The 23,193-nt window shown below is 40.3% G+C and overlaps 1 protein-coding gene across 5 annotated transcripts in view; it reads left to right on the top strand.

The window, feature by feature from the left end:
- Atp9b (ATPase phospholipid transporting 9B) overlaps nucleotides 1–23,193 on the top strand; it is a 258,083-nt gene that overhangs the window by 165,958 nt on the left and 68,932 nt on the right. For all 5 annotated transcript variants that reach the window (XR_003302966.2, XM_026412454.2, XM_026412453.2 and 2 more), the window contains exon 12: nucleotides 2,380–2,540. Coding sequence is in view for 4 of the 5 variants with exons in the window: in XM_026412454.2 (XP_026268239.1) it covers nucleotides 2,380–2,540 (161 nt within the window). In the remaining variant the exon portion in view is untranslated. The remainder of the gene's footprint in view (nucleotides 1–2,379; nucleotides 2,541–23,193) is intronic.

Raw genomic sequence — 23,193 nt, 5'->3', positions numbered from 1 at the left:
GCCTTGCTCAACTGTGCCTACTTCATTCTGCATCTCCACAGGCCCAGAAGCTTATTTGTGAGCTGAGTCTCCTGTTTCCTATTCTTTGGCCAAGAAGAAACTTCCTGCACTGCTTGACCAGGGCTTGGTTTCCATTATTGGCCCTAGGATTCTGAGAGGACCTGGTGCGGGTGAAAGTAATGACAAAACTACAGTGCAGATGAGCTGGCCTGTTCCATGCTGGGTTTGCACCACGAGGACAGCTAGACACCTGGGAAGGGGTGCCTGTTGAGTCCCAGTCCACGCTGTAGATCCTACCATGTTCTTTTCAGTGTAGGCTCAGGATCTGCACTCTAAACAGGTGTCAGTCATACTGCTCCTGGGTCCCTGTGGACTTCCCATTGTGTCTGCTGTATTTCAGAAGGCCATGCCTTAAAAAAAAAAAATTCCATCCTTAACTCTTCCTAATCTTAGAGTTTAGCACAAAATGTAGTAGACATGTAATTGTTAAATTAGTTTTCTCCAGAGCTGTATTAAATGGACTTTTTGACTAAGTATTGTCTTTTCTAACTACAGTTTCTCATGATCTCATGAGGATTTATGGCAAATATTAAGCAAAATCAGATATAAACTTGAATTAGGAGTCGTAGAAAGACCAAACTCATATTACTGGCCAAAGTTACGGATTTTCAAAAAGCATTAGAATAAACCAGGTTATTAGCTTAGCGACCCTCAGATTTTTACATTCAAAAATCATAGCACTTCAGTTGTTGCTGCCAAGGTTTGGGCAACCATGGAGTTGCTGCTGTTGGCCTCTTTTAGTTACTTTTTTTTTTTTTTTTTTCAGAAGTTGTACCAGATTGAGGAGAAGTTCTGATGATTGAGATCCCTAGCCCATAGGACTCAGCTAACTATCCTCATCACCATAAGCCAGAGTGGCCGATTATGTTACTTACACGCTGTTCCTGGGTCTCCTCTTGCTGAGGCTGAGGCTGTGGCCTTTAGAGCCATGTACCTAGGGTGTCTGTGCTCCTCCAGCTACCTTTGCTGGGTTTTGCACACTTGGACAGAGAGACTTGAGAGTTTTAAGGGAAGTCCCCAAAGTCACACAGTCCTCCACAAAACTTGATGAAATGCAAATGTGTACAGTGACAACAGCATGTGTGCTTGGCTTCCTGGGTCACAGGAGCTACATGTGTTGTGTGCATGATGTCTCTTCATACCAGAGTCCTGTTAGGAGGGTGCCACCATGATCCCTGTTCCACAGGTAAGCATGCTGAAGCTCTTCTGGCCCAGGGCTGTCCAGAAGGCAGAGTCAGCCTTTGGATTCACTCCCTCCACAGTCCCAGGAGTCTCAGTTGCTACACTGCCTCTTTTCTCCCTCTATCTGCTTCTGCTGCCTTCCTGAAGCCAGCAGCGCCCCCTCGTGTTCTCCTGCCCCCTCACACTGTACTGCACTGTAGTCTTTCAGGGGTGAAACTAAAGAGAAGCAGCAGTTTGCAGAGATTGCTAGAGCTCGAAATTGAAGTTACATGCTTCACAGAGCCATATTCTCTTTACTTGTAAAACGAGAGCTATTTGGGTGGCTATTTCTCACTAGTTCCAAGAGCAACAAAAAAAAATGAACTTCTCCTTATTGACATGATTTTCTGTACATTTTTTTCAGCTAACGAGTGATCTAAAGGATGAATTTGAGTGTAGGGTATCATACAGGGAGATCCTGAAGTATGGAAATGGTGCAAATCAGAACGTTTTCATCACAAACTAATTACCTCTGTTGCCTCTTTCTCTATCAGAAGGAGTCCTGAGGCCTTTGCAGACAGACAGGCTCTTTTATGACATGGAATGGATGCAACCAGGGCAGGCTACATGCACGTGTGCACACACACTCTCACACTGTTCTGTTCTTAGGGTCACTCAGTCTGAATGAAATCCCTAAATGAGTGTGTGCAGGGATATTTGAGAATGACAGCGGGCACATTGGTCTGATGTGGCCCTTGCCGAGGGAGATAGGTCTTGGCTCTTGGAGGGCTATTGTGGGGCTGGTCACTGAGCAAGCCTTCTGTGCCCTCCTTTGGGCCCGCCATTCTTTGTGTCCTGGTTGTAGTCAGAGTGTCACCTGCCAGGAGGACCTGGCTCAGGGCTGGCCTCATGCTTCTCGGCAGGCCCTTCTTGAGAACACTGTGGGGATCAAGACCTGCTGGCAGGCATTCTGCCTGAGTCTATAAGAGGCTTTCAGGAGGAAAGTGATGTCAGTATGCTTTTGTACTCTGTTATTGTAAAGACTATAAAAAATCCTGAAGTCTTCTTAGATCATCATGATCATGGCTTCTGATTTATGGTGTTAAGACATATAAAGCTGGCTTGGTCCTATACTAATGTTACACTGTTTTCTTTCAGATTGGTTTGCTGGACCTCGAGCTCAATCAGCTGACGAAGGCGCTATTTCTGGCTTTGGTTGTTCTTTCTGTTGTTATGGTAACCTTACAGGGATTTGCAGGCCCTTGGTACCGTAATCTTTTCCGGTTTCTTCTTCTTTTTTCCTACATCATTCCCATCAGGTAGGTTTAAGAGTTTATAAATAAAGACAAGTGTCTGGTTTCACACCATAATTCTTTTGAAAATTTTCTTTCTCAGTGTGTAAGAAATTATTCAAACACAGCTAAAGAGCAAGGGACTAGGAACCCTAATGAATCGGAGGAGTCCTTCTGTAGAAATGGTGTCCAGGGGCACAAATCAGTTTTGTTGGAATAACCTAGAGACTGACAGTTTTCCTGTTGCAGATGTATTGATAATGTACTCTTCAATAACTGGGAGATGTTTTGATAAAACATAGGACTGAGGGCTGGGATTGTGGCTCAGCAGTAGAACATTCATCTACCATGTGTGAAGTCCTGGGTTCGATCCTCCAAACCACATAAAAATAAATAATTAAAATAAAGATATTTTGTTCAACTACAACTAAAAAATAAATTTAAAAAAAATAGGACTGAGTCTGAGAAAATAATTTCCATTGATTGCCAATAGATTCCTGCCCCTCCCCCTGTCTGTGACCTTGGATCTAATTAAGTCATGGACAGTTTAAAGTCACCTATCTTTGAAAGAGGATCTGATATGTCCTTCAAGTTAGATGAATGTTGAGGAAGCTAGTGTTTACATATGAACCATCTTCAAAATGATAACCCATGTAACTAGAGACTGTATGTAAACAGTTAATATCAGATATCTATTTAAAGAGTAACCCTTACAGACATTCACAAATCCATTTTACATATTTGCAAAAATGATATCATTAAAAAGATATCCTTGATATACATAATCTAAATCATTCATATGAATAATTGAAACCCATTGAATCCTGGATAAGATGAGAGTCTGGGATAGTCATCTTTTATGGCATGGAATGGAAGAAAACAGGACAAACTCCATGCGGTCAAGGGCAAGACACTTGGAAGAGAAAGACGTCTGTGACCAGGTTCCTCTGAACGTCTCATGTCATGCACTGGGGCTTCAGTCCCTTCATGCAGCCTGTGTGCACCATGACCTAGTGGTGTGTGGCTGCCTGGAGGCCATCTTGTTCCTCTCCTTCTCCCGTAGCACTGGCCCCATGGAAGCTCCCATCTGCATGCTGGCACTCCTAGGGGCATCCACTCATCTTGCAGTTAGGTGGTTCTTACCACTTCGAGTTCACCTGAAGACCCTCTTTGGACAGGCCTTCGGTCCTGACCAGGAAGCACCAGCACTGTCTGCCGTGCTGGCCGCTGCAGTCCTGCATGGTTCATGCATCTCCCCAAACTCCTTGAGGGCAGAGGCCAGGCCTGGCACCTTGGCTGTATGTGGGAGACAGCTGTGGGGTTCCCAGGATGGGCTCCTGAGGTACTTGTGAGTGGACCTTCACGGCTTTGGGAAACCAAGCATGTTTAGCTTGTCAGAGTCGTCACAAACAAATGTTTCATGCCGTAAGTGGGCCCTAGGAACCTAATCTTTGTCCCCAGAGACCCACCGGGTCAGTGGCCACATAAAAAGTATCCTAGAGAATCATATATTTGCTTAATTCAACTCTCATGCCAGAGGGTGCATACTTAGGTACCAGTGATCCTTGAGGTAGTTCCCAACTTTAATGCATTTGACTTAAGTATGCATGGCTAGCCTCAGTCCCATGTCCTGCAATATCTCGTCGCCCTCCACTAACTTCCTCCATCAATGTCCCTCTCCACCAATACCTCCTTTCCCTCTATTCCCACTATTGCATTGCCTTTTCTTATGGGAGAATGTGGGCCAGACATCAGGTGAAGGAGGAATTGAAAAGAAAGACGTGTCCCCTGCTTTTCTGTTTCTGCCTACAGAAATACCTGGCTCTGAGAGGCAAAGCTGCTGTCGCCCCAGGTTGGTCTGTACCTGTAGCTTGCAGAAGCACCTCAATTCCTGGGAATGGATGTGCAGCCTGAAAACTTCTGTCAAGAGTTTTGTTGTTTTTTTTTCCTCAATGAAAAAAATGTATTCCAACTTCTAAAGTATGTTAGGGGACACTGAATACAGGCTTTAAGGCTATGTTAGCCTAGGCACTCTTTTTTTTTTTAATTTTTTAAAGATTTTTTTTTTAATTGTAGATGAATACAATACTTTTATTTTTATGTGGTGCTGAGGATCAAACCCAGTACCTTATGTGTGCTGGGCAGGTGCTCTGCCACTGACCCACAACTCCAGCTTCCATACTGTGATCTTTTTTTTGACAATTATTTTGATTATTTATTTGCATTTAGTATTATTTTTTAGTTTCTAATTGTCCAGCTTCTATATTTATTTTTCTTTCTTATACCCCTTTGAGTGTTTCTTTCTTTTTTTTTTTTTTAATTCCAGTTTTTTCTTTTTATTAACTTGGAAGTAAAGCCCCATATTTCTGTTCTTGTGTTTCCCTAGACATTTTACCCTGCATGTGTAGTGAAGTTTAAGGCTGCCTCCATTTTTACTTTGCTCTCACACAGTGCAAGGCCGTAGCGTGTATTAGCTTTGCTACCTCCTCCTCCTCGTCTTGTTAACATACTTTTCCTGGGCAGCCTTTTACTTTGATTTTGGCCTCTGTTCTCATGGTACTCAAGGCTCGCAGCAGACTTCTGGGCGCCTGGCTTCTCAACATTAGCTCAGCAGTGAGGCTGCTTACAGTGAGTTTGCCCTGCACATCTGCAGTAGTCTTCTTCCAGAGATGGGAGGAAGGTCTTTAAGCAGTGCAGATTTCACTTACAGAAGAGCATCAGTGGTGATTATGTTTGAAATAAGACTTGGGAAATACAATTCTTTTCACTCTTATCCAGTATTACTGCATTGCTTACACAGGAGATAGCAGGAAGCAATGCAGGGCCTCATGTGATGAGAGGTGTTGTCAGTACACAGTCAGCATTGGTGTGAACACAGGGTGAGGGCACAGACAGGTCCAGTGCCCTCTCCTGTCTTCCAGCAGAGGTGCTGGCTATAAACAAGGAAGCAGCTCAAGTGCTCCTATGGTGGTAGATGCTGTTTCAAGCTAGAACAGCAGAGGGCAGCTCTTGTGGCTCTGGTAATCACTGAAGCACTGGGCTGCAGCCTGCATGCTGACAGCCACCTCTAAAGACATGGGGAAAGTGTGCAGGCCAGCGGGAACCAGAGCTCCACCTCTGCTCAGCAGTGCCTGGCTCTGCACTAGCTCCCTGCTCTCTGCTCCTCCAGCTGCTGTGTAAGGTGTCTGCTCCCGTCTTTGTCCAGAGAGCATCCTCTCTCCCATCTGTTCTTTAGAATTCCCAAATTTTTCTTGTTTCTTTCATTAATATTGTTTTTCTTCATGTAAGCTGGTGCTTTCATTTCTGGAATATTCTGTGGCATTAGGGTTCTGTTTCACAGTGCAAGGGGTTTGGGGTGTATTTCCCCCTCTTACGTCTGGGCTCTTTTATTATAGATTTTTAAGGAAATATTTTATTTCTGTATGCTATCTCAACTTATATTTTAAGTAAAATAACAATATTAAAAGAATTTGAATTATTGCCCCTTTATCCAAAACAGGTGAAGTTAATTACAGTTATGCAAATTATTATGTTTTATATGCATTTTTTAAACTTAAACTGATTTCTGTTATTTCATATTTGAATCATTACATACATTTCTAGTAAAAAATAGAAAATATTGAGAAGAAAATAAATATTATCTATGATCTTCCTATCTAGATAAATTATGTGAAACCTTTTAGATCTTACAGACTTAAAATTATGAATACACACATTTAAATATATATATATATATATAAAATCTTTCAACACACACCCTTTTTTTAAAATCTGTGGAATCTTTTTTTAAAAAATATTTTTAGCTGTAGATGAACACAATATCTTTATTTTTTTATTTGGTGCTAAGAATGAACCCAGTCACACATGCTAAGCAAGCCCTCTACTACTGATCCACAACCCCCCAGCCCCTGGAATCATTTTTTTTTTTTATTGTTGGTCGTTCAAAACATTACATAGTTCTTAATACATCATATTTCACAGTTTGATTCAAGTGGGTTATGAACTCCCAATTTTACCCCGTATACAGATTGCTGTATCACATCAGTTACCCTTCCATTGATTGACAAATTGCCTTTCTAGTGTCTGATGCATTCTGCTGTCTGTCCTATTCTCTACTATCTCCCCTCCCCTCCCCTCCCCTCCCCTCCCCTCCCCTTTTCACTCTCTACCCCTTCTACTGTAAATCATTTCTTCGATTTGTATTATCTTGTCTTACCCCTCCTTTCCTCTTATATGTCATTTTGTATAACCCTGAGGATCGCCTTCCATTTCCATGCGGTTTCCCTTCTCACTCCCTTTCCCTCCCACCTCTCATCCCTATTTAATGTAAATCTTCTTCTCAAACTTTCGTCCCTACCCTGTCCTTGTTTACTCCCCTTATATCAAAGGGGTCATTTGGTATTTATTTTTTAAAGATTGACTAGCTTCACTTAGCATAATCTGCTCTAATGCCATCCATTTCCCTCCAAATTCTATGATTTTGTCATTTCTTAATGCAGAGTAATACTCCATTGTGTATAAATGCCACATTTTTTTTATCCATTCATCTATTGAAGGGCATCTAGGCTGATTCCACAATCTTGCTATCGTGAATTGTGCTGCTATGAACATCAATGTAGCAGTGTCCCTGTAGCATGCTCTTATTAGGTCTTTGGGGAATAGACCGAGAAGGGGAATAGCTGGGTCAAATGGTGGTTCCATTCCCAGCTTCCCTGGAATCATTTTTAATATTTGCTAAAACAAGGAAGGTACCAGACTTTCTGCAACTCTGTCTTGGGTAGTTTTTCAGTGAATAATTTTCCGTTAAGCATATTGAGTAAATAGAGAGTGGGGAGACAGGAGGAAGAGTCCTCCTGTCTCCTCTGTGCAACTCCGGCATGCCCACACCCACTTCAGTGTGGCTCCTCTCCAGTTTCCACAGCCCTAGAGCACAGTGATGCAGACGAAGCACACAAGTTGGAAATGTCCGATGTCGGAAGAATGGGACACTAGTTTAGGGAATTACGGTTTATATTTGATTAAAGCAAAGTTTTTCTTTATGCGGGGGAGGGGCTAGTCTCCATAAAACGTGTATAACAATACATTTTAGTGTTTGTTAATATGTTTTTGGATTTAATAAATGGTAAGATTTTAATGTATGTATTCTTTCGTTTTGCAAAGAACAAAAACTTGGAAAGTAAAGTGCTTTTTATTTCTATTGTTTCGTCACTCTTAAATGGCTTTTAAATTTCAAAAGCTGAGCTATTTTATAAAAATCTCTCTGTGTATGCCAGGTAGAGTGGTGCACACCTGTAATCTCAGCGGCTTGGGAGGCTGAGGCAGGAGGATTTCGAGTTCAATGCCAGCTTCAGCAGTGGCAAGGCACTAAGCAACTCAATGAGACCCTGTCGCTATACAAAATAGGGCTGGGGATGTGGCTCAGTGGCTGAGTACCCCTAGTTCAATCCCCAGGACCCAAAAAATAAAGATAAAAAAAAATTCCTCTGTGTAGCGTATAATAATTATGAGTTACTTAAGATAGTATACATCATCTTCTAAAGGAAAAAAAAAAAAAGAGATAATGTGTGTTCCCTAATCTTGAGCATCTCTTGTAGCCAAGCGAACTGTCAGAGCTCTACAGCACATTGAAGTCCCCGCAGGGCTGGACTTGCATTTACTTCTCCCTGTGCTTGGAGGTGCTGTGTAATGTTTTAGCCATTTTACCAGCAGTGGGCCCAAGAGATTCCTACTCCCACATGAGACCTCTGGGGGCAAAATAGAGGAATGAATGAATTAATAAATAATAAATCAATAGCTTGACAAAGTGAATTCATGTCCCTCTTGAGAAACACCTAAGACCCTCTTGTAGAGGCAGTGACTCTGCTTCAGGTACCAGAGTGCATCCTTCAGAAACAGGTTTTCCTCTTACTTTCTGTAGTCAGACAGCCATCAGCCTACAGTGGGGTACCTCAGAGTCACGGACTAAGGAATGCTGGGGAGCTGCTTGGAGTCCTGCTTCTTCAGAACAGGAGGTGTCAGGTAGCTGGTGTAGCTCTTGCTCCCAAGTTCAGGGTTAGTCTTACAGCCTTCCTGAAGGTGCATTAAAGGAAATTCTTAGCAGCTTTATCAAGTTATTCTCAGCTCAGGTTCTCTTTCTGAGACAATTTATGGGTTTTTGCTAATACATCCAGTATTTTTTCTATCTCACTTTCCAGGTAGAATGCTTAGTGAAAAGGGAGTATATAGCTCTCTTGGACTTGGGTGTGATGTTCAGGTATTGATTTGGGGGGGAAATTTGCAGATTGCAATAAAAAGGTAAGAAGGTGCTAGCATCAGGAGAGCCCATGTTTGGAAAGTGCACTAGAGAGGCGACCAGGGTGTGACCATACTACATTCGCTAAAGGGATAAATTAGGTCCATGATGAAGGCTGCAACTCAGCCATCTTGGCAGAGACAGGAATACAGAACAGGTTTTCCAGTAAAGATGTGTGGCCCTCCGTGACATTCGCAGGAGACCTTACAGAGTGGTTGAGAATGTTGTATGACTGAAGGGAACAGACACAGGATGAAAAAAGAAGCCTGTCAGACTTTCAAAATTCTACAGGCAGGAAATGGGCTGATAGAGCCACTTGGTTGCACATAGGTGCTCTGTTCAAGAAGAGGAAGGATGACTCCTAGGCAGAGTTGGCCTTCCCCAGTGTAGAAGGCCAGCAAGCCCTAGACCCAGAGGCTAGAGCACTGTTCTCAGCTCTCACTACCTAACGGAATTTGCCCTTCTGACTTTTAGACTTGCCTGGGACTATTGCCTATCCCACCATTGTGCTTTGGAGACCGATGACTTGTTTTCTACATCCACAAGTTCGTCAATGAGGAATTTTGCCCAGAAAGGACTGTGCCCAGAGTCCATCCATATCTGGTGTAAATAGTGTGGATTATGAGAGTCCAGACCTCTGAGCTGGTGCTTTTTAGATGAAATTTGGGATTTAGTATTGAGGCTGTAAAGGGCTCAGACGTTTGGGATGGGATATTGGGGTGGGGTGAATGTATTCTGCATGTGAGACAGACGTAAACTTTGGGAGGCTAGAGGGCAGAATGTGATGGATTTAGAGATGGCCCCTAAAGCACTTGCCCACTTGAAATCTGTGGGTGTGATCTTCCTTAAGGAGGGCTCCTTTTATTTTTTCTCTACAAACCTATTATCGTAGCATGATTTATATTACCTTTTTATGTTCTGAAAATGTGTTTTTGGCATGTTTATACTCATTATGTGTCCCCATTTCTTTTTATATTTTCTGAAATAAGATTTCATGACAGCTCCTTTACAAACTTTTAAAGCAGACCTCCAAGCCCCACATAAGACTGTTGTCTGTGCCTCTCATTTTACAAAATATTGTTATTTCATTATTCATGTTTTGTGTTTTATAATTGACTCTCAGCTCTTCACATAATAATTGCCAAATGTTACACTAAATGTAGATTTTTAGAATAACTTAAAAATTCGGTTGATAACATGGAAGAGACAAGTCAGTATTCAGTGGTTAAGAGTGCTTTTCTTCTGTGAAGACATACTGTCATCTCACAACATTACTTCTGAAATGTTTCCGAGAAGATATTCCAACATTTTTATTGTGAGATATAGCAGAGACACTGAAAAATGTAAGTGCATAAAACAGAAAATACAGGTAAATATACAATTTTATAAAATAAATGCCCATCTCCCAGGGTCAAGATAGAGAATGTGGTTCAGACGCTCTCTTTTGGTGGTCAAAGTTCCTTTTATTTCCTTAGAAATAAGCACTCTTCTGGCTTCTTAAACTTTTTTTTCTTTCTTTTTTTTTTTTTTTTTTTTTTTTTTTTCAGTACTGAGGATTGAACTCGGGCACTCAACCACTGAGCCATATCCCCAGCACTGTTTTGTATTTTTTGTATTTTCTTTAGAGACAGGGTCTCACTGAGTTGCTTAGCACCTCACTTTTGCTGAGACTGGCTTTGAACTCGGGATCCTCCTGCCTCAGCCTCCCGAGCCGCTGGGATTGATCACAGGTGTGCACCACCATGCCTGGCTTTGGTTTTCATGTATCTATGAAGTTATTTTTCTTGTGGTCTATTTCAGCAGCCTTTTTGGCATTATTGTTTCCTTTTTAGATACAGTGTTTTAAAAATGTTTTTTAATGGATAATGACTATTTATGAGACATAGGGTGATGCTTTGGTATGTGTCCCTGGTGGTATGCTTCTCTTAGGATTAACTTTTCCCCATTTTTCTTGAGCTTTGCCACCTACATTTGCATACATAAGCGTAATTCAGCTTTTCCTGTTTTCACCTGTTTATATACTAAAATCCTACTGGCTTTAAGTCTTTAACATGACTCCACAGTCAGATTCATCTGTGTTGTCCGCATTCATTGCTTTTCAGTACATCATCTTTTGGGAACATAACTGCAGTATGTTTCCATTCTTGGTGGACCTTGGGTAGTTTCAGTTTTTTTGCTGTTAAAAGTGCTGCTGCTACTAACATTCATAAACATGCATTCTCCTGCTGTAAGCCCTATAGAGTAAGGTATCTGGGGATGGGATTACTTGGCTGTGGCATTCACTAAATTTACTAGATGATAGGAAACTGTTTTGTAAAGCACTTGTACCATTTTAGCATTCCAGCATCACTATAGAGAATAGTTCCCATCCTTAGGAGCACTTCATAAAAATTGGTTTCTCATTGCAGTTTTAGTTACCCTTTGCCAGATTAATAGTAAGAATAAAAAAAACTGTGCAAATATATGTTCACTGTTTAGATTTATCTTTTTTACTAACTCTGCAATCTTTTGTCTGGTCTTCTCAGCAGTCTTAGATACTTACATATTCTGGATGCTCATTCCTTGGCCCTTAGGTTTTGCTGGCATCCTTCTCAATCTGTGGCTTGACTGTGTTCACTCAGTGGTGGAATTTTGAAAACAAAATAGTTGTTGGTTTTGCCTGGTAAAGTTCTTCTGCTGTATTAGCCTCTGTATACTGCTTAAGAAATCCTCCTCAAGGAGATGACTCGCCCTTCTCTATATCTTTTAGAAGCTGAATAGTTTTTCCTTTGGCTGCTTCCTGTGCTGCTGCTGTTTGTAGTGCTGGGGATTTTACCTCAGGCCTCGAACCTGCTATGCCTAAGCCCCATGGTGAGCTGCACCCCCAGGCCAGGTTGTTTTGGTGCAGGGTGTGGCAGCTTTCGAATCCCATTTCCTATATCGATTGCTGTAGTGCCTTTGCAGAACAGACTGTTCATGAGTGCCTGGGGTCACCTATCATGGAGCAGGCATTCCTATGTGCAAGTGCTGTTTGGGGTTCCCTCTCTGGTCCCTCTGTTTCTCTATTCCTGACCAAATGACAAACTGTTTTGATTGGCATACCTTTGTTTATGTAGAAATCAGTATTGGGCACCACACCCTTTCTTCCTTGTATCCCTTAAAAGCATTTTGGTTTTTCTTGGCCATGAATCTAACATATCTCTTAATTTCTTAGTTATTCTCAAAAACTTCCCCCATAAAACCAGGCGTGGTGGCACATACCTGTAATCCCAGCAGCTCAGGAGGTTGAGGCAGCAGGATCCCAAGTTCAAAGCAGCCTCAGCAACTTAGAGAGACCCTGTCTCAAAATATACAATTTTAAAAGGTAGGGGAGTTGGGGCTGGGGATGTGGCTCAGTGGTTAAGTGCCCTGAGTTCAATCCCTAATACAAAAAAAAAAAAAAAAAAGTTCCCCATAGAGATTGCATAACTCTTGGTAGAGCAATACTTAGATGTTTAAAAAATGCTACTGTAAATATCTTTTGCGAAAGACTCGTTTCCTGTCTCTTCATGGTTGATGTAAAAAAATAAGATTTATTTTTGTAAACTGAATCTATAATATAATGAGAACTTTGTTATTTGTTTCTATTCCTTGCATCATTTTTTTTCTTTGTCTTCTCTACTAAACAAAGATCACCAGTTTATTGTTAAAAAGAAGCTACAACTGCAGTTGTAGCTCATTGGTAGAGTGCTTGCCTAGCATGTGTGAAGCACTGGGTTTTGTGTTCAGAACCACACAAAAATCAATGAATAAAATAAAGGTATTATGTCCATCTTAAAAAAAATTAGAAGGATATAATAATAATGGACATCCTGCTTTTGTTTCCGTTGTGAAAGGCAAAACTTTGAATAGTTCATCATTTACATATCCTAAGAGTTTTTATAGGAACCCTTTAATATATTAAGGAAAATTTTTTGTATTCCTGTTTTGCTAAAAGTTATTTTCAAATCATGAATATTTGCAAATATCTTTTCTAAGTGTGTTCATGACTTTTCATGGTTAAACTTTTATTTTTTAGTATATTCATGGCCTTCCTGATGCCATACCAGGGAAGGCCCCACATGATCATGGTATCCTACTTGTTTTAGTCAGCATTTTTGCTGTTGTAACCAAAGTACCTAACAAGAACAGTGTAGAGAAGGAAAAGTTAATTTGGCTCCCAGTTTCAGAGGTTCAGTCCATAGATGGCTGACAGCATAGCTCTGGGCCTGAGGTGAAGCAGAGCATTTTGTCTTGAAGGGTGGCAGAGGAAAAACAGCTCAGCACCAAGAAGCAGAGAGAGCTCTGCTCACCAAGGACAAAATATAAATCCCAGAGGCACACCCCCAGAGACCCGCCTCCTCTAGCCACACCCCACCTGCTTATATTGACCTCCTAGGTAACCCATATCAGTGGTGAATGCACTGATCAGGCCTCATTCCTTGATCATTTCACTTCTGAACTTTCTTGTCTCACATGTGAGCTTTTGGGGCACCTCACATCTAAACCATAATACCACCCATTTGTGTATTATCAGATTCCTTGTGCCTATATCTCTGTGACCGTTTTCTATTGGTTTTATGTGCATGAAATTAAATTGCAATTTGTCTTTCCATGCCCTTCTTTTGGAGTTGAGTATCAAAAGTATGTAGTCTCATGAAACATTGGTGAATCTTGTCTCATTTTGTCTTCTCATTTTAAATGTTTTTTAATCGAAAATTTTTTATTCTTTGAACATTTACTCATCAAGAAGACAGTGTGAGCCTGAACTCATCACTGTGGAAAGATATAGCAGATTTTATTTCTTTGATTGCTATAGGGCTGCTCTGCTCAAGGTTGTGTTTTTTGTTGTTGTTGTTGTTTTTGTTCTTTTTAGTGAATCAATTTTGCAAAGTTATAATTTTAAAGATACTAATCAGCTATATCTAAATTTTCAAAAATTTTCATAAGTTTGTTAGTGTTTTCCTGTTATCTCTTACATATAAATGTGGTATTTATCTTTTTCATCTTGTCATAATTATTTCTGCCCTGATTTTGATCAGTCTTCCAGTAAGTTTGCTACCATTCTTAGGCTTTTGGAAATACCCACTTTTGTTTTAATTGGTTTTTCATATCTTATACTATTTTCTGTTTCATTAATGTTAACCTTACTTTGTATTTTTTTCTTATTTTTGTAGGTCTATTTAATTGTATCTTTTCTTATCTCTTGAGGTAGATGCTTAATTGATCAGTTTTCAGCTTTTTTTCTTTCTTTTCGAATATATATAATTGAGGCTATAAATTTCCCTATAAGTTCTAATTTGGTTGCATCCCAAAAGTTTTCATGTGTAGTCTTTTTAATGTTATCAGGTTCAGAATATTTTAATTTTCACTGTGATTTTTATTTTTCCTATGGTTATTGCAAAGTTTTTTCTTGGTTTACAAGCATAGTTGAAGTTTCTAGTAATTTCTCTGTTCATTTTTAGCTTATTTGAATTTTTCTCAGAAACCATACCCTTTCCACTTAAGGTGAGGAAGCTGTCAGAGTAGTTCTGAGGCTCAGTGCTGTGTGTTGGAGAGCAGCTTGGGTTCTGACCTGTGGGCCAGTGGCCCTGTGTGCAGTGAGGCTGGGATTTTCAGTCTCTATCTACCTGTACTGGTTTTCCTCTGCCTTTCTAGCCGTTGCTGAGACTGGTGTTAAAATTTCCCATCAGTATTATAATTGTGTCTTGTTTTTTGTTTGTTTCTTTTTTCCTTGGAATTCTGTCCATTTTTGATACTATATATTTTGTTGCTTTGATTTTTGGATGCACACAAATTTCAATGGTTATCTGTTCCTGGTGAATTGAGCATTTTCTAATTATAAAGTGACTTCCTTTGTCTCTACTAAAGCTGTTTGCATTAAATTCTACTTTGTTTTGTGGTAATGTAGCAATTATGCCAGCTGTCTTTAATTTACTTGGCATATTCTCTTCCATCTTTTTACTTTCAGTTTCTCTGTATATTTATTTTTATGTTTCTCTTATAATTAGCAAAAAGTTTGATTTTTATCTACCATGATAATTTTTGACTAGAATACTTAGTGCCTATACAGTCATTGCAATATTGTCATATTTGTAGTTTAAATCTATTATTTAATTTTATACCTTCGACTTGACTTGCCTAGTCATTATTTTTGTTCTTTCTTGCCATTTTCTTTAATTTTAAAAAATAATTCCACTTTGTCTCTAGTAGTTTGGAAGTTGTATAAGCAATTTCTTCTTTTAGTAGTTACTATAGAAATTAAGCACATTATCAGACCTACACTTAAACACCTCTTTTTACATGTCACCTTATAGTTGCTTAACTCCGCTTCCCCCTTCTGCATTTATGCCATTTTTGTTTTCTTATTTTAATTCTGTAATTCCAAAGATATTGTTTATACACTCCTTATCAGTCTGGGTTATCTGCATTTTTGTTCTTAATTTCTTCCTGTATCTCAGACCTCCCATGTGGAATTATTTTCCTACTATCAGAAAGGTATTCTTTTTGTATTTTGTTTAGTGCTGGCTTTTGTTGGAAACTTTATTTTGCTGGTCTTCCCTCTTGAAAAATTGCTTGACTGGTCTAGAATTCAAGCTTCTCACTTTATTTTGCTTTCTTTTGGCTGTGATTCTTGCCACAAAGTGGGTATCTTGACTCCTATATACCAACCTTTCCCTTCCAGCTGCCTTTAGAGCTTCTCTCTACTATCTCTGTTCTACACTGAACTACAATGTGTCTAGTGTTATGCTTGAGATTCATTGGACTTCTTGAATCTGCAGATAGATTTCTTTCATTCATTCTAGAAAATTCTCAGTCATCATCTCTTGAGATATTGCTCTTGTATCATTCTATCCCCTGTTTTGAGAGCATCAACTTGATGTTTCTCTTATTTTTTTTACTACTTTTTTTGCTTTCACACTTTATTCCATATCATTCACGCTGGCCTGTCTTCCAAGTCACTGATGTAATTTTTGGTGATGCCTAATTAACTCTAAAACTGATTATCCTTTCATATCTCCTATTAGTTCAACAATTCTGTTGGTTTCTTTATTGTAGGAATGTAGTTGCCTATTCTGTGCAGATATTTTTCTTATGCATCCAAATGTTTTATGGTCCGAACCTGCTACTTTTGTAATGTCTGATACCTTTTCAGTCTTTCTCTTGAATATTATTATTCTGGCTCTTGCTTGTTGTGTCATTCCCTTGTTGTGTGCCATGTGGTAATGTTCATGTTTATTGTGAAAGTAGTATTTTTTTTTTTTTTTTTTTTTTAGTATTTGAAACACTAATTATAAAGATGAAAGTATATTGTCCAAGACTTACAGACTTGCTTCTGCTGGGTTCTTGGAGATAGCCCCTGGCTTGGAGTATCTTCATCCAATTTAAAGATGTAGTCACAGAATTACTTAGGAGATGTGAACCTGACTGGACCACCACATGGAGTTCATTGTCTTTTGATTTTCATTTAGTTTGAGGGCACAGCCCTTCCTGCCCCAGCTTGTTGTGAGAAGGGAGCATTCTTGTTAACCTCGCCTTCTCTGGGGTTTCACTTATGCCCCCTTGCCTAGTTAGAACACTGATTTAAAAAAAAAAAAAAAAGTTTCAGTGTGTGGAGGTTGACGATGTGTGGTCCTGGGGCTATGTGATCACACTCTTCTGAGTTCCTGATTTTCCTTTGAATTTAGCTTGGATATTCAATGCTATTAAGTTCTTTATTTCTTTTAAGAAATTTTTAAAAAGGCACAATGGCCTATGTCTATAACCCCAGCAACTCAGGAAGTTGTGGCAGGAGGACCACAAATTCTTGGAAAATCATTTCTCAAAAATAAAATAGAAATAAAGGAGGGCTGGGATCATGGCTCAGAGATAGAGCACTCGCCTACCATTTGTGAGACACTGGGTTTGATCCTCAGCACCACATAAAAATAAAATAAAGATATTGTCGTCCACCTATAACTGAAAAAATAATATTAAAAAAAAAGGAAGGGGTTGGGGATGGAGCTCAGTGGGACAGCACTCCTGATTCAATCCCTAGTACTAGAAAGTAAAAATACATATGTGATAAATTTACATAGTATTTTTTTATTGTTTTACCTGGATGCATTTGTTCAAATAAAATAACATTATTTCCCAAGATGACAGATTTTTCTTGAAATTTTTATGTGAAGTTATACAAATTTGAATTAAAATTGTGTAGTAACTTTCATAGCAGTACTTTCCAAGGCCACAGTTTTAAGGTACCAAATGTGATAAACTTTATCTTTGAGAATGCAAAAAGCTTTCTTTTAAAGATAAAGTGCAACTAGATCATAGAAAACTTGGGAAATTCAAGCTTTTAAAAGTCTGATAAACCAACAGTGATTTATCTATCTGATAAATACTGTCCATCAACAAAAAGGAATGAACTATTGATACAAGCAAAAACTTGAGGCATTCTCTTAGTCCATTTAGGCTTGTATAACAAAATACATAAGAGTGGGTAATTTATACAAAACATAAATTTATTTCTCATATTTCTGGCAGCTGGAAAGTATAGGACCAAGGTGCCAGTTGATTCAGTGTCTGTTGAGGGCCACTCTCCACTTCTAAGATGGCTCCTCTTTCTGTGTCCTCTGGAGGACAGCTGTGTGTTTGCACACATGAGAATGCAAGAGAGTAGAGAGGGCATTAGCTATCCCCTGCAGTCCCTTGAGGATATGCCACGACCAGTACAGAACAATCTAGCAGTTCCTGGTGAGAGGCAAAGGGTGATAAGAAAAAGATTCACAAACACAGATTTTGAAGATAATAGCTGGGGTCAGGTGGAGAATTTCTCTCTGATAGAAAAGCAGGTCTAAAGGGTTACCCCAGCAATCTTTATTTATATATGTCTCATCAGATTAAAGACTATGCAAGCATTACTCTTTGTATTCATGAAAGTTTCAGAGTTAGCAACATTATGGAGTTTATTCCACAGTTATATTCTACAGTTGTAGTGTGCAATATTAGGAGCTTTTGTAGCTCTCAGGAAAGTCCATTGTTTAAAGTTAGCAGGCAGGTTCAGGTATAGTGGAGCTTAGTGAAACATTGTGGTTGTCTAGCAAGAGAGTTCCCTTATTCCCAGGAGCTGTGTGCTGAGACCAAAGTTGAGGCTGATAAGACTCTAGCAGAGCCTCCTCATGCAGGGCATTACCGCAGCAGCTAGGCATCCTGCACCTCTGCACAGAAACTTTCCCAGACCCCAAGCCACAGCCTGAGATCATCAGAGACCTCCATCTCAGACAGTGCTCTTCAATTCTCTGTCACCACTCTCCACAAGGAGGGCTCCATCCTGGGGGCCTCCTCACTACCTCTTAAAGGTCTTTTCTTTTAATATCATTGTACTGGGGACCAAGATCCAATATGAAATTTTAAGAGGGCACAAATGTTCAGACCACAGCAGTTATGATGCTGTGGGTTAAACCCAGTCTCAAAAGGTCACATGCTGCATGATTACTTCATGATACTGTCTTGAATTTACCAGATTGTGATGGTGGTGTTTGATTGAGGCTCAGATCCTAGGAAACAGATTTGGGATCCAGGCAGATGGAAGAAGTTGCAAAGCCTAGTTGGGATAGTAGACATGCTTCATTTGTAGGTAGCAGCATCCTTGGCCCCCAGCTTCAGCCCCTGAGTCTTTCCTTAGGCATTTTTTATGTGCCAGCCAGACAAAGAAGGCACAGTGCAAATAGGTGGGCTCATGCTCTCAAGCAAAATCAGGGTGTTCATGTCCTCAGCTGCATGCTAAAAACATAGTCCACTGGAAGCCTAGGTGAGGGTGCCTACCATGCCATCGTGGGCCTGCCTACAGTGGAGAGCCAGTCAGTCTTTTCCCAGGACAGGTGCTAGAAGGGTGTGATTGCTGAGGTATCGTCCACTGGTGGTTCCACATATGTATGCAAGATGCTAAAGCTGACCATATGAGCAGTGATGTCTGGGTTTGATTGTGGTGCATAGCTCCCCTGCTTTGGTGATATTACACACAATAGCATCATTAGGGACCTGGTTTCAAGAAAGACCTCACAGGCATTCTCTGTCCTATTCGTGTAACTTCTCCTGAGTTCTAAGTAATTTTAAAATAAGAAATCATAACAATATAGACCACCCTCAGCCTTGGTCCAGGAGAGTTAGTGCCCAGCCCAGAGGCTGGCACCTAGCTCCCTGGAGTCAGAGTGAATTTCCCTGTGGCCCAAGGCAGGACTCTTCACCATTTACTTTTGAGTTTTCTCATCTGTTCTTCATGTGATGAAGACTTTCAGTGGTACCCTTTATTCACATTTTCATTTTCTGCAGCTCGAGTTACCCATGATCAACCACAGCCTGAACATATTAAATGATACACTGAGATATTCAGAGAGAGCACATTCATATAAATTTTATTACGACATATTGTTAATAATTTTTCTACTTTATTCGTAGTCACTGTTGTGAATCTCTTACTGTGCTTACTTGTATACTTTGTTGGTGGTGTATATGTAGGGAAAATGTAGCATCAGGTCATGGTACTGTTTTCATTTTCAGGTATCCACTGGGGTTCTTGGCTTGCTTGTTTGTTTGCAGTGGATACAAGCCCACTGGAGCTCACTACACCTCCGGACATCTCCCTGTCTTCATTTCAGTCACCTGACGCGTGTAGCATTACATGCATGTGTAACTGAGGCACCCAACACACCTTCTGAGCTCTGAGCTTTGCTGGCCACTGGCTTCCAAACACCTGTGTGACAGGCCCCGCCCTCCCCAACTAGCTCAGGGGCCACCTTTTCTGCAATTTTTTTGCTGGCTGTTGAGACCAGTGACTGCTTCCAGCCCATGAGCGTTGCTCTCAGTTCCCACTTTTGCACATCACTCCTGGCCCTCAACTTGACCTCCCAGCACCTGGCATCTGACAGGCCTTGCTGAGGTTCACAGGGATTGAGTCTATTTTCAGTCTAGATCTTGGAACTAGTACATGTCAAAATTAGGGATCAATATGAGTCATTCTGAACATCAAGAGTGTAGAGGTCACCTACTCTTGCTTTCTTCCCAGGACATGGAAGTCTGCAGTGGAGTTAGCAGGAGGTCTTGATCCCTCGGATTTTGGAAGGAGAGGGCAAAGGAGACTGGCATTGCTCAAACTCTGGCTGGAGATGGGTGGGTCACAGTGCGCATTGACGGGAGAAGATTTCCTCCCTACCGAGAAGGAGAAGATTCATTTGTTTTCATTTTGTTTGACCAGGAAAGGGAGGAAGTGGGCATGTTAACCTCCTCGGTGCAGTGTTCACAGGTTAGTCAGCCCATAGGCACCTGAGCGCATCTGTTTGAAGGCCAGGAGGCGACCTAAACAAGACGTAGAGATTTATATGCTGTCTTGCTGTGATTGTACTGGGTGACTGACCCTGTGAAAATGCTTTGGTGCCATCTACTGCTGTCCATGGGTGTTTCTCCAGAGTATAAAAACGCCATCATAGAATGAAAGCTTTGGGGAAATTTTCAGATTAAATGGCATATGTGTCCTCGTGGCCTTAAAATTTACGGGAAAAGTTTTGAATGCTTTTAGTAAAGGTTCTGATTGAAATAGCTTCTGTTTTCTTTTGCTCAAATCAGAATCTGCATGTACAGTATTTCAGATGGATTCTTTCCCTAAGGAGATGGGCTATGGGGCTGGGCTTACCTGGAGGTGATGAGGGTTGAGCTTAAATGCACTGAGCATTCGGGGGCCTATGTGGGAGCCCAGTGTGTAGACTAGGGACGCGCACTGCAAGTGTATCTGGAGTCTGGGTGACCTCCTCAGACGTTTTTGTAGTGATAGGGTTAGCCTATTTGGAGAACAAGAACCATTTTGAAGGCGTTCCTTCATTCTAAAATTTACTTCATGCATTCTAACTTTAGCAAAATCCAGATTCATGAATGTGATTATTTATAACATCCCTGTACACACTATTATTTAGGGTAATTCATTTCATTTTTCTGATTAGATAGCATTAAAAGTCATAATTGCGTCCTGGTTCAGTTAACCATCTTAAATTACAAATGAATTCCACTTACTGGAATAGGTCTGTTGGTAACAGTTTCACAGTTGCTACATCAGCAGTGGAATGAACCTAAACTGTAATTGATATCTATTATCATGTAACCTAGTTCTATAATCCTTCTCAGAACAGTAGCATGTGTGTTTCTGGAAGTCACAGACCATATCACAGTTTGGCACTTTTATCATAGTTGGAGAGAATTCTAGGATTTGAAATTCTAAAAAATTAAGAACATTCTTAAAATGTAAATGCAGCAAGTTGTGAATCAGTCTGCCAGCTTAGTGATTAAGTTGGAGCGTCTTAGAGATTTTTAACATTAAAAACAAATTACTCCATTAGCATTTAATCAAAATACACAAAATGGATCACCGTACATGTGAATCTTGAACACCCTATGTATGATTAATGTCTTGGTTGAGGAAAGATAAAGTTTACGCTGCTTTTCATATAAACTGTAAGCAGTCATTCTTCTTATTTTTTTATTTCTCTAAAGATATTCTCTCTTCTCTTTTCCAGTAGAAGCTTCTGCTTTGAATGGTCTCTGAAGGGTATTTGTATTCAACCCCAAATGTCCCAGTGGTGATTATGTATAATATTATATTCCATGAAATAATAAATTTCCTCCACTCTTTAACAGAAGTTAATTTATTAAACCATAAATTGTTCATGAAGAGGAACCTGAAGGTGCTGCTTTGGTTTCCAACAGACTCTAAGCTCTTCAAAAGTTCCTGTCCGGCTAAGGACAGGAATCCATTTGCATTACAATAGCTATGGCAGGCTGACATTTGCCAAAATAATTTGACCAGAATCCAAAAGGGCACAACACACCTTAGTTTTCCAAAGTGCAGATCTCTGGGCCAAAAGATCAGAGCTAGGGAAAGCTTCACAGGTGTCCGGTTTCTTTGCCACCCACTTCCTGCTCTATGTCGATATACAACTAAATATATATATATATATATATGTATGTATATAATATGTGTGTGTGTGTGTGTGTGTGTGTGTGTGTGTGTATGATATATATTTTTCTTTTTTTTTTTTTTTTCTAATCCACAACTGTCCGTCCTACCTGGTTGATTTTGCTATGGTTTCATCTGGAAGCACTGGAATGGATGGCCTCCAGGCCTTCACTAAAGAGGCTACAGAAGCACACACACTGACACTGCACCACATAGACTGTGGGCAGGCACTGTTTCTCCCACATGTCACTTAGAGCATTTAGCCCTGCCTAGTCTGACTCTATCAGGGAAACTGCGGATACTCAAACCATTTTGACCTACCAAAATGGCAATCCACATGGTTCAGACTGTTAATAAACACACACTTGACAAATACTCTTTGGGAATCACAGTCACAAGAAGTCTATAAGTTAAAGAGCAGTAAATAATCATAATTTATTTATTTGTCCATAAAGTCACATCTTAAAAATTATAGTTGGAAAGAAAATCTGGAACTGACAATTACACACACCTTTCAAACCAGCCCCTCAACATCCTTAGCTACTCACAGTCCTGTTAGAACGGTGAAACAAACTAATGAAAGACAACAGCCACTAAGCAGGGTGACTCAAAATGACTTTCCAGGAAGGACCAGTGGCATCCAGTCAACAGCCCATAGCCACTCACATGCATGTTACCTAAATCTCTGTGCTTGAGGTCTCCCATGTCACATGGGCCACACAAAATCTCTCTTTATTCGGTGTGATGAACCAATGCATTTCCACACAGCCAGCATCCAGTGGAGGGCTCCACACACATGAGGATGTTGTTGTCAAGGGCTGTGAGGCCACAAGACGGTTCAGCATGGAATTAGGATAAGGGGAGATTTGCAGAAAGAAAAAGAAAAGCATTTTTCTGTGGACACTGCTTTCATTTGGGCTTTGGGGAAATTCTATGATTCAGAAAAATAAAATGAAGGCCATGTAGTATTTATGTGGTGCTGAGGATCGAATCCAGTGCCTTACCATGTGCCAGGCAAGCACTTCACCACTGAGCCACAACTTCAGCCCCCAGTTGTGGATTTTAAATCACAATCTTATACACCTCTTATACAATCTATACACCTTTAAAATATATAATATTTAAAATAACCAAGAGTGGCATAACTGATTCCTTTGTATTGATCCTGTCATTACTTGTTTGTTCTTGTATTTTACTGTTAAGCACCTGGAACACAGGAGACAGTCAATTAATAGCTGTAAAATGAGTAGATAAATCTTAAGACCCATTTCACATTTATATTTGCAGTGATCACCACTTGATTTCCTCCATATGAATGAGCCTCATGGTGATCTTTGCCTGAATGGGCCTTAAAGCCATCTGCCTCTCTGTTCCATCTGGTGTTGTTAACCACATGCAGTAAGGTG

The sequence above is a fragment of the Urocitellus parryii genome, chromosome 13, assembly GCF_045843805.1.
Source record: "Urocitellus parryii isolate mUroPar1 chromosome 13, mUroPar1.hap1, whole genome shotgun sequence".
NCBI classification, from domain to species: Eukaryota; Metazoa; Chordata; class Mammalia; order Rodentia; family Sciuridae; genus Urocitellus; species Urocitellus parryii.
Note: the sequence above shows the minus strand (reverse complement) of the source record. Positions and strands in the feature narration are given on the sequence as shown.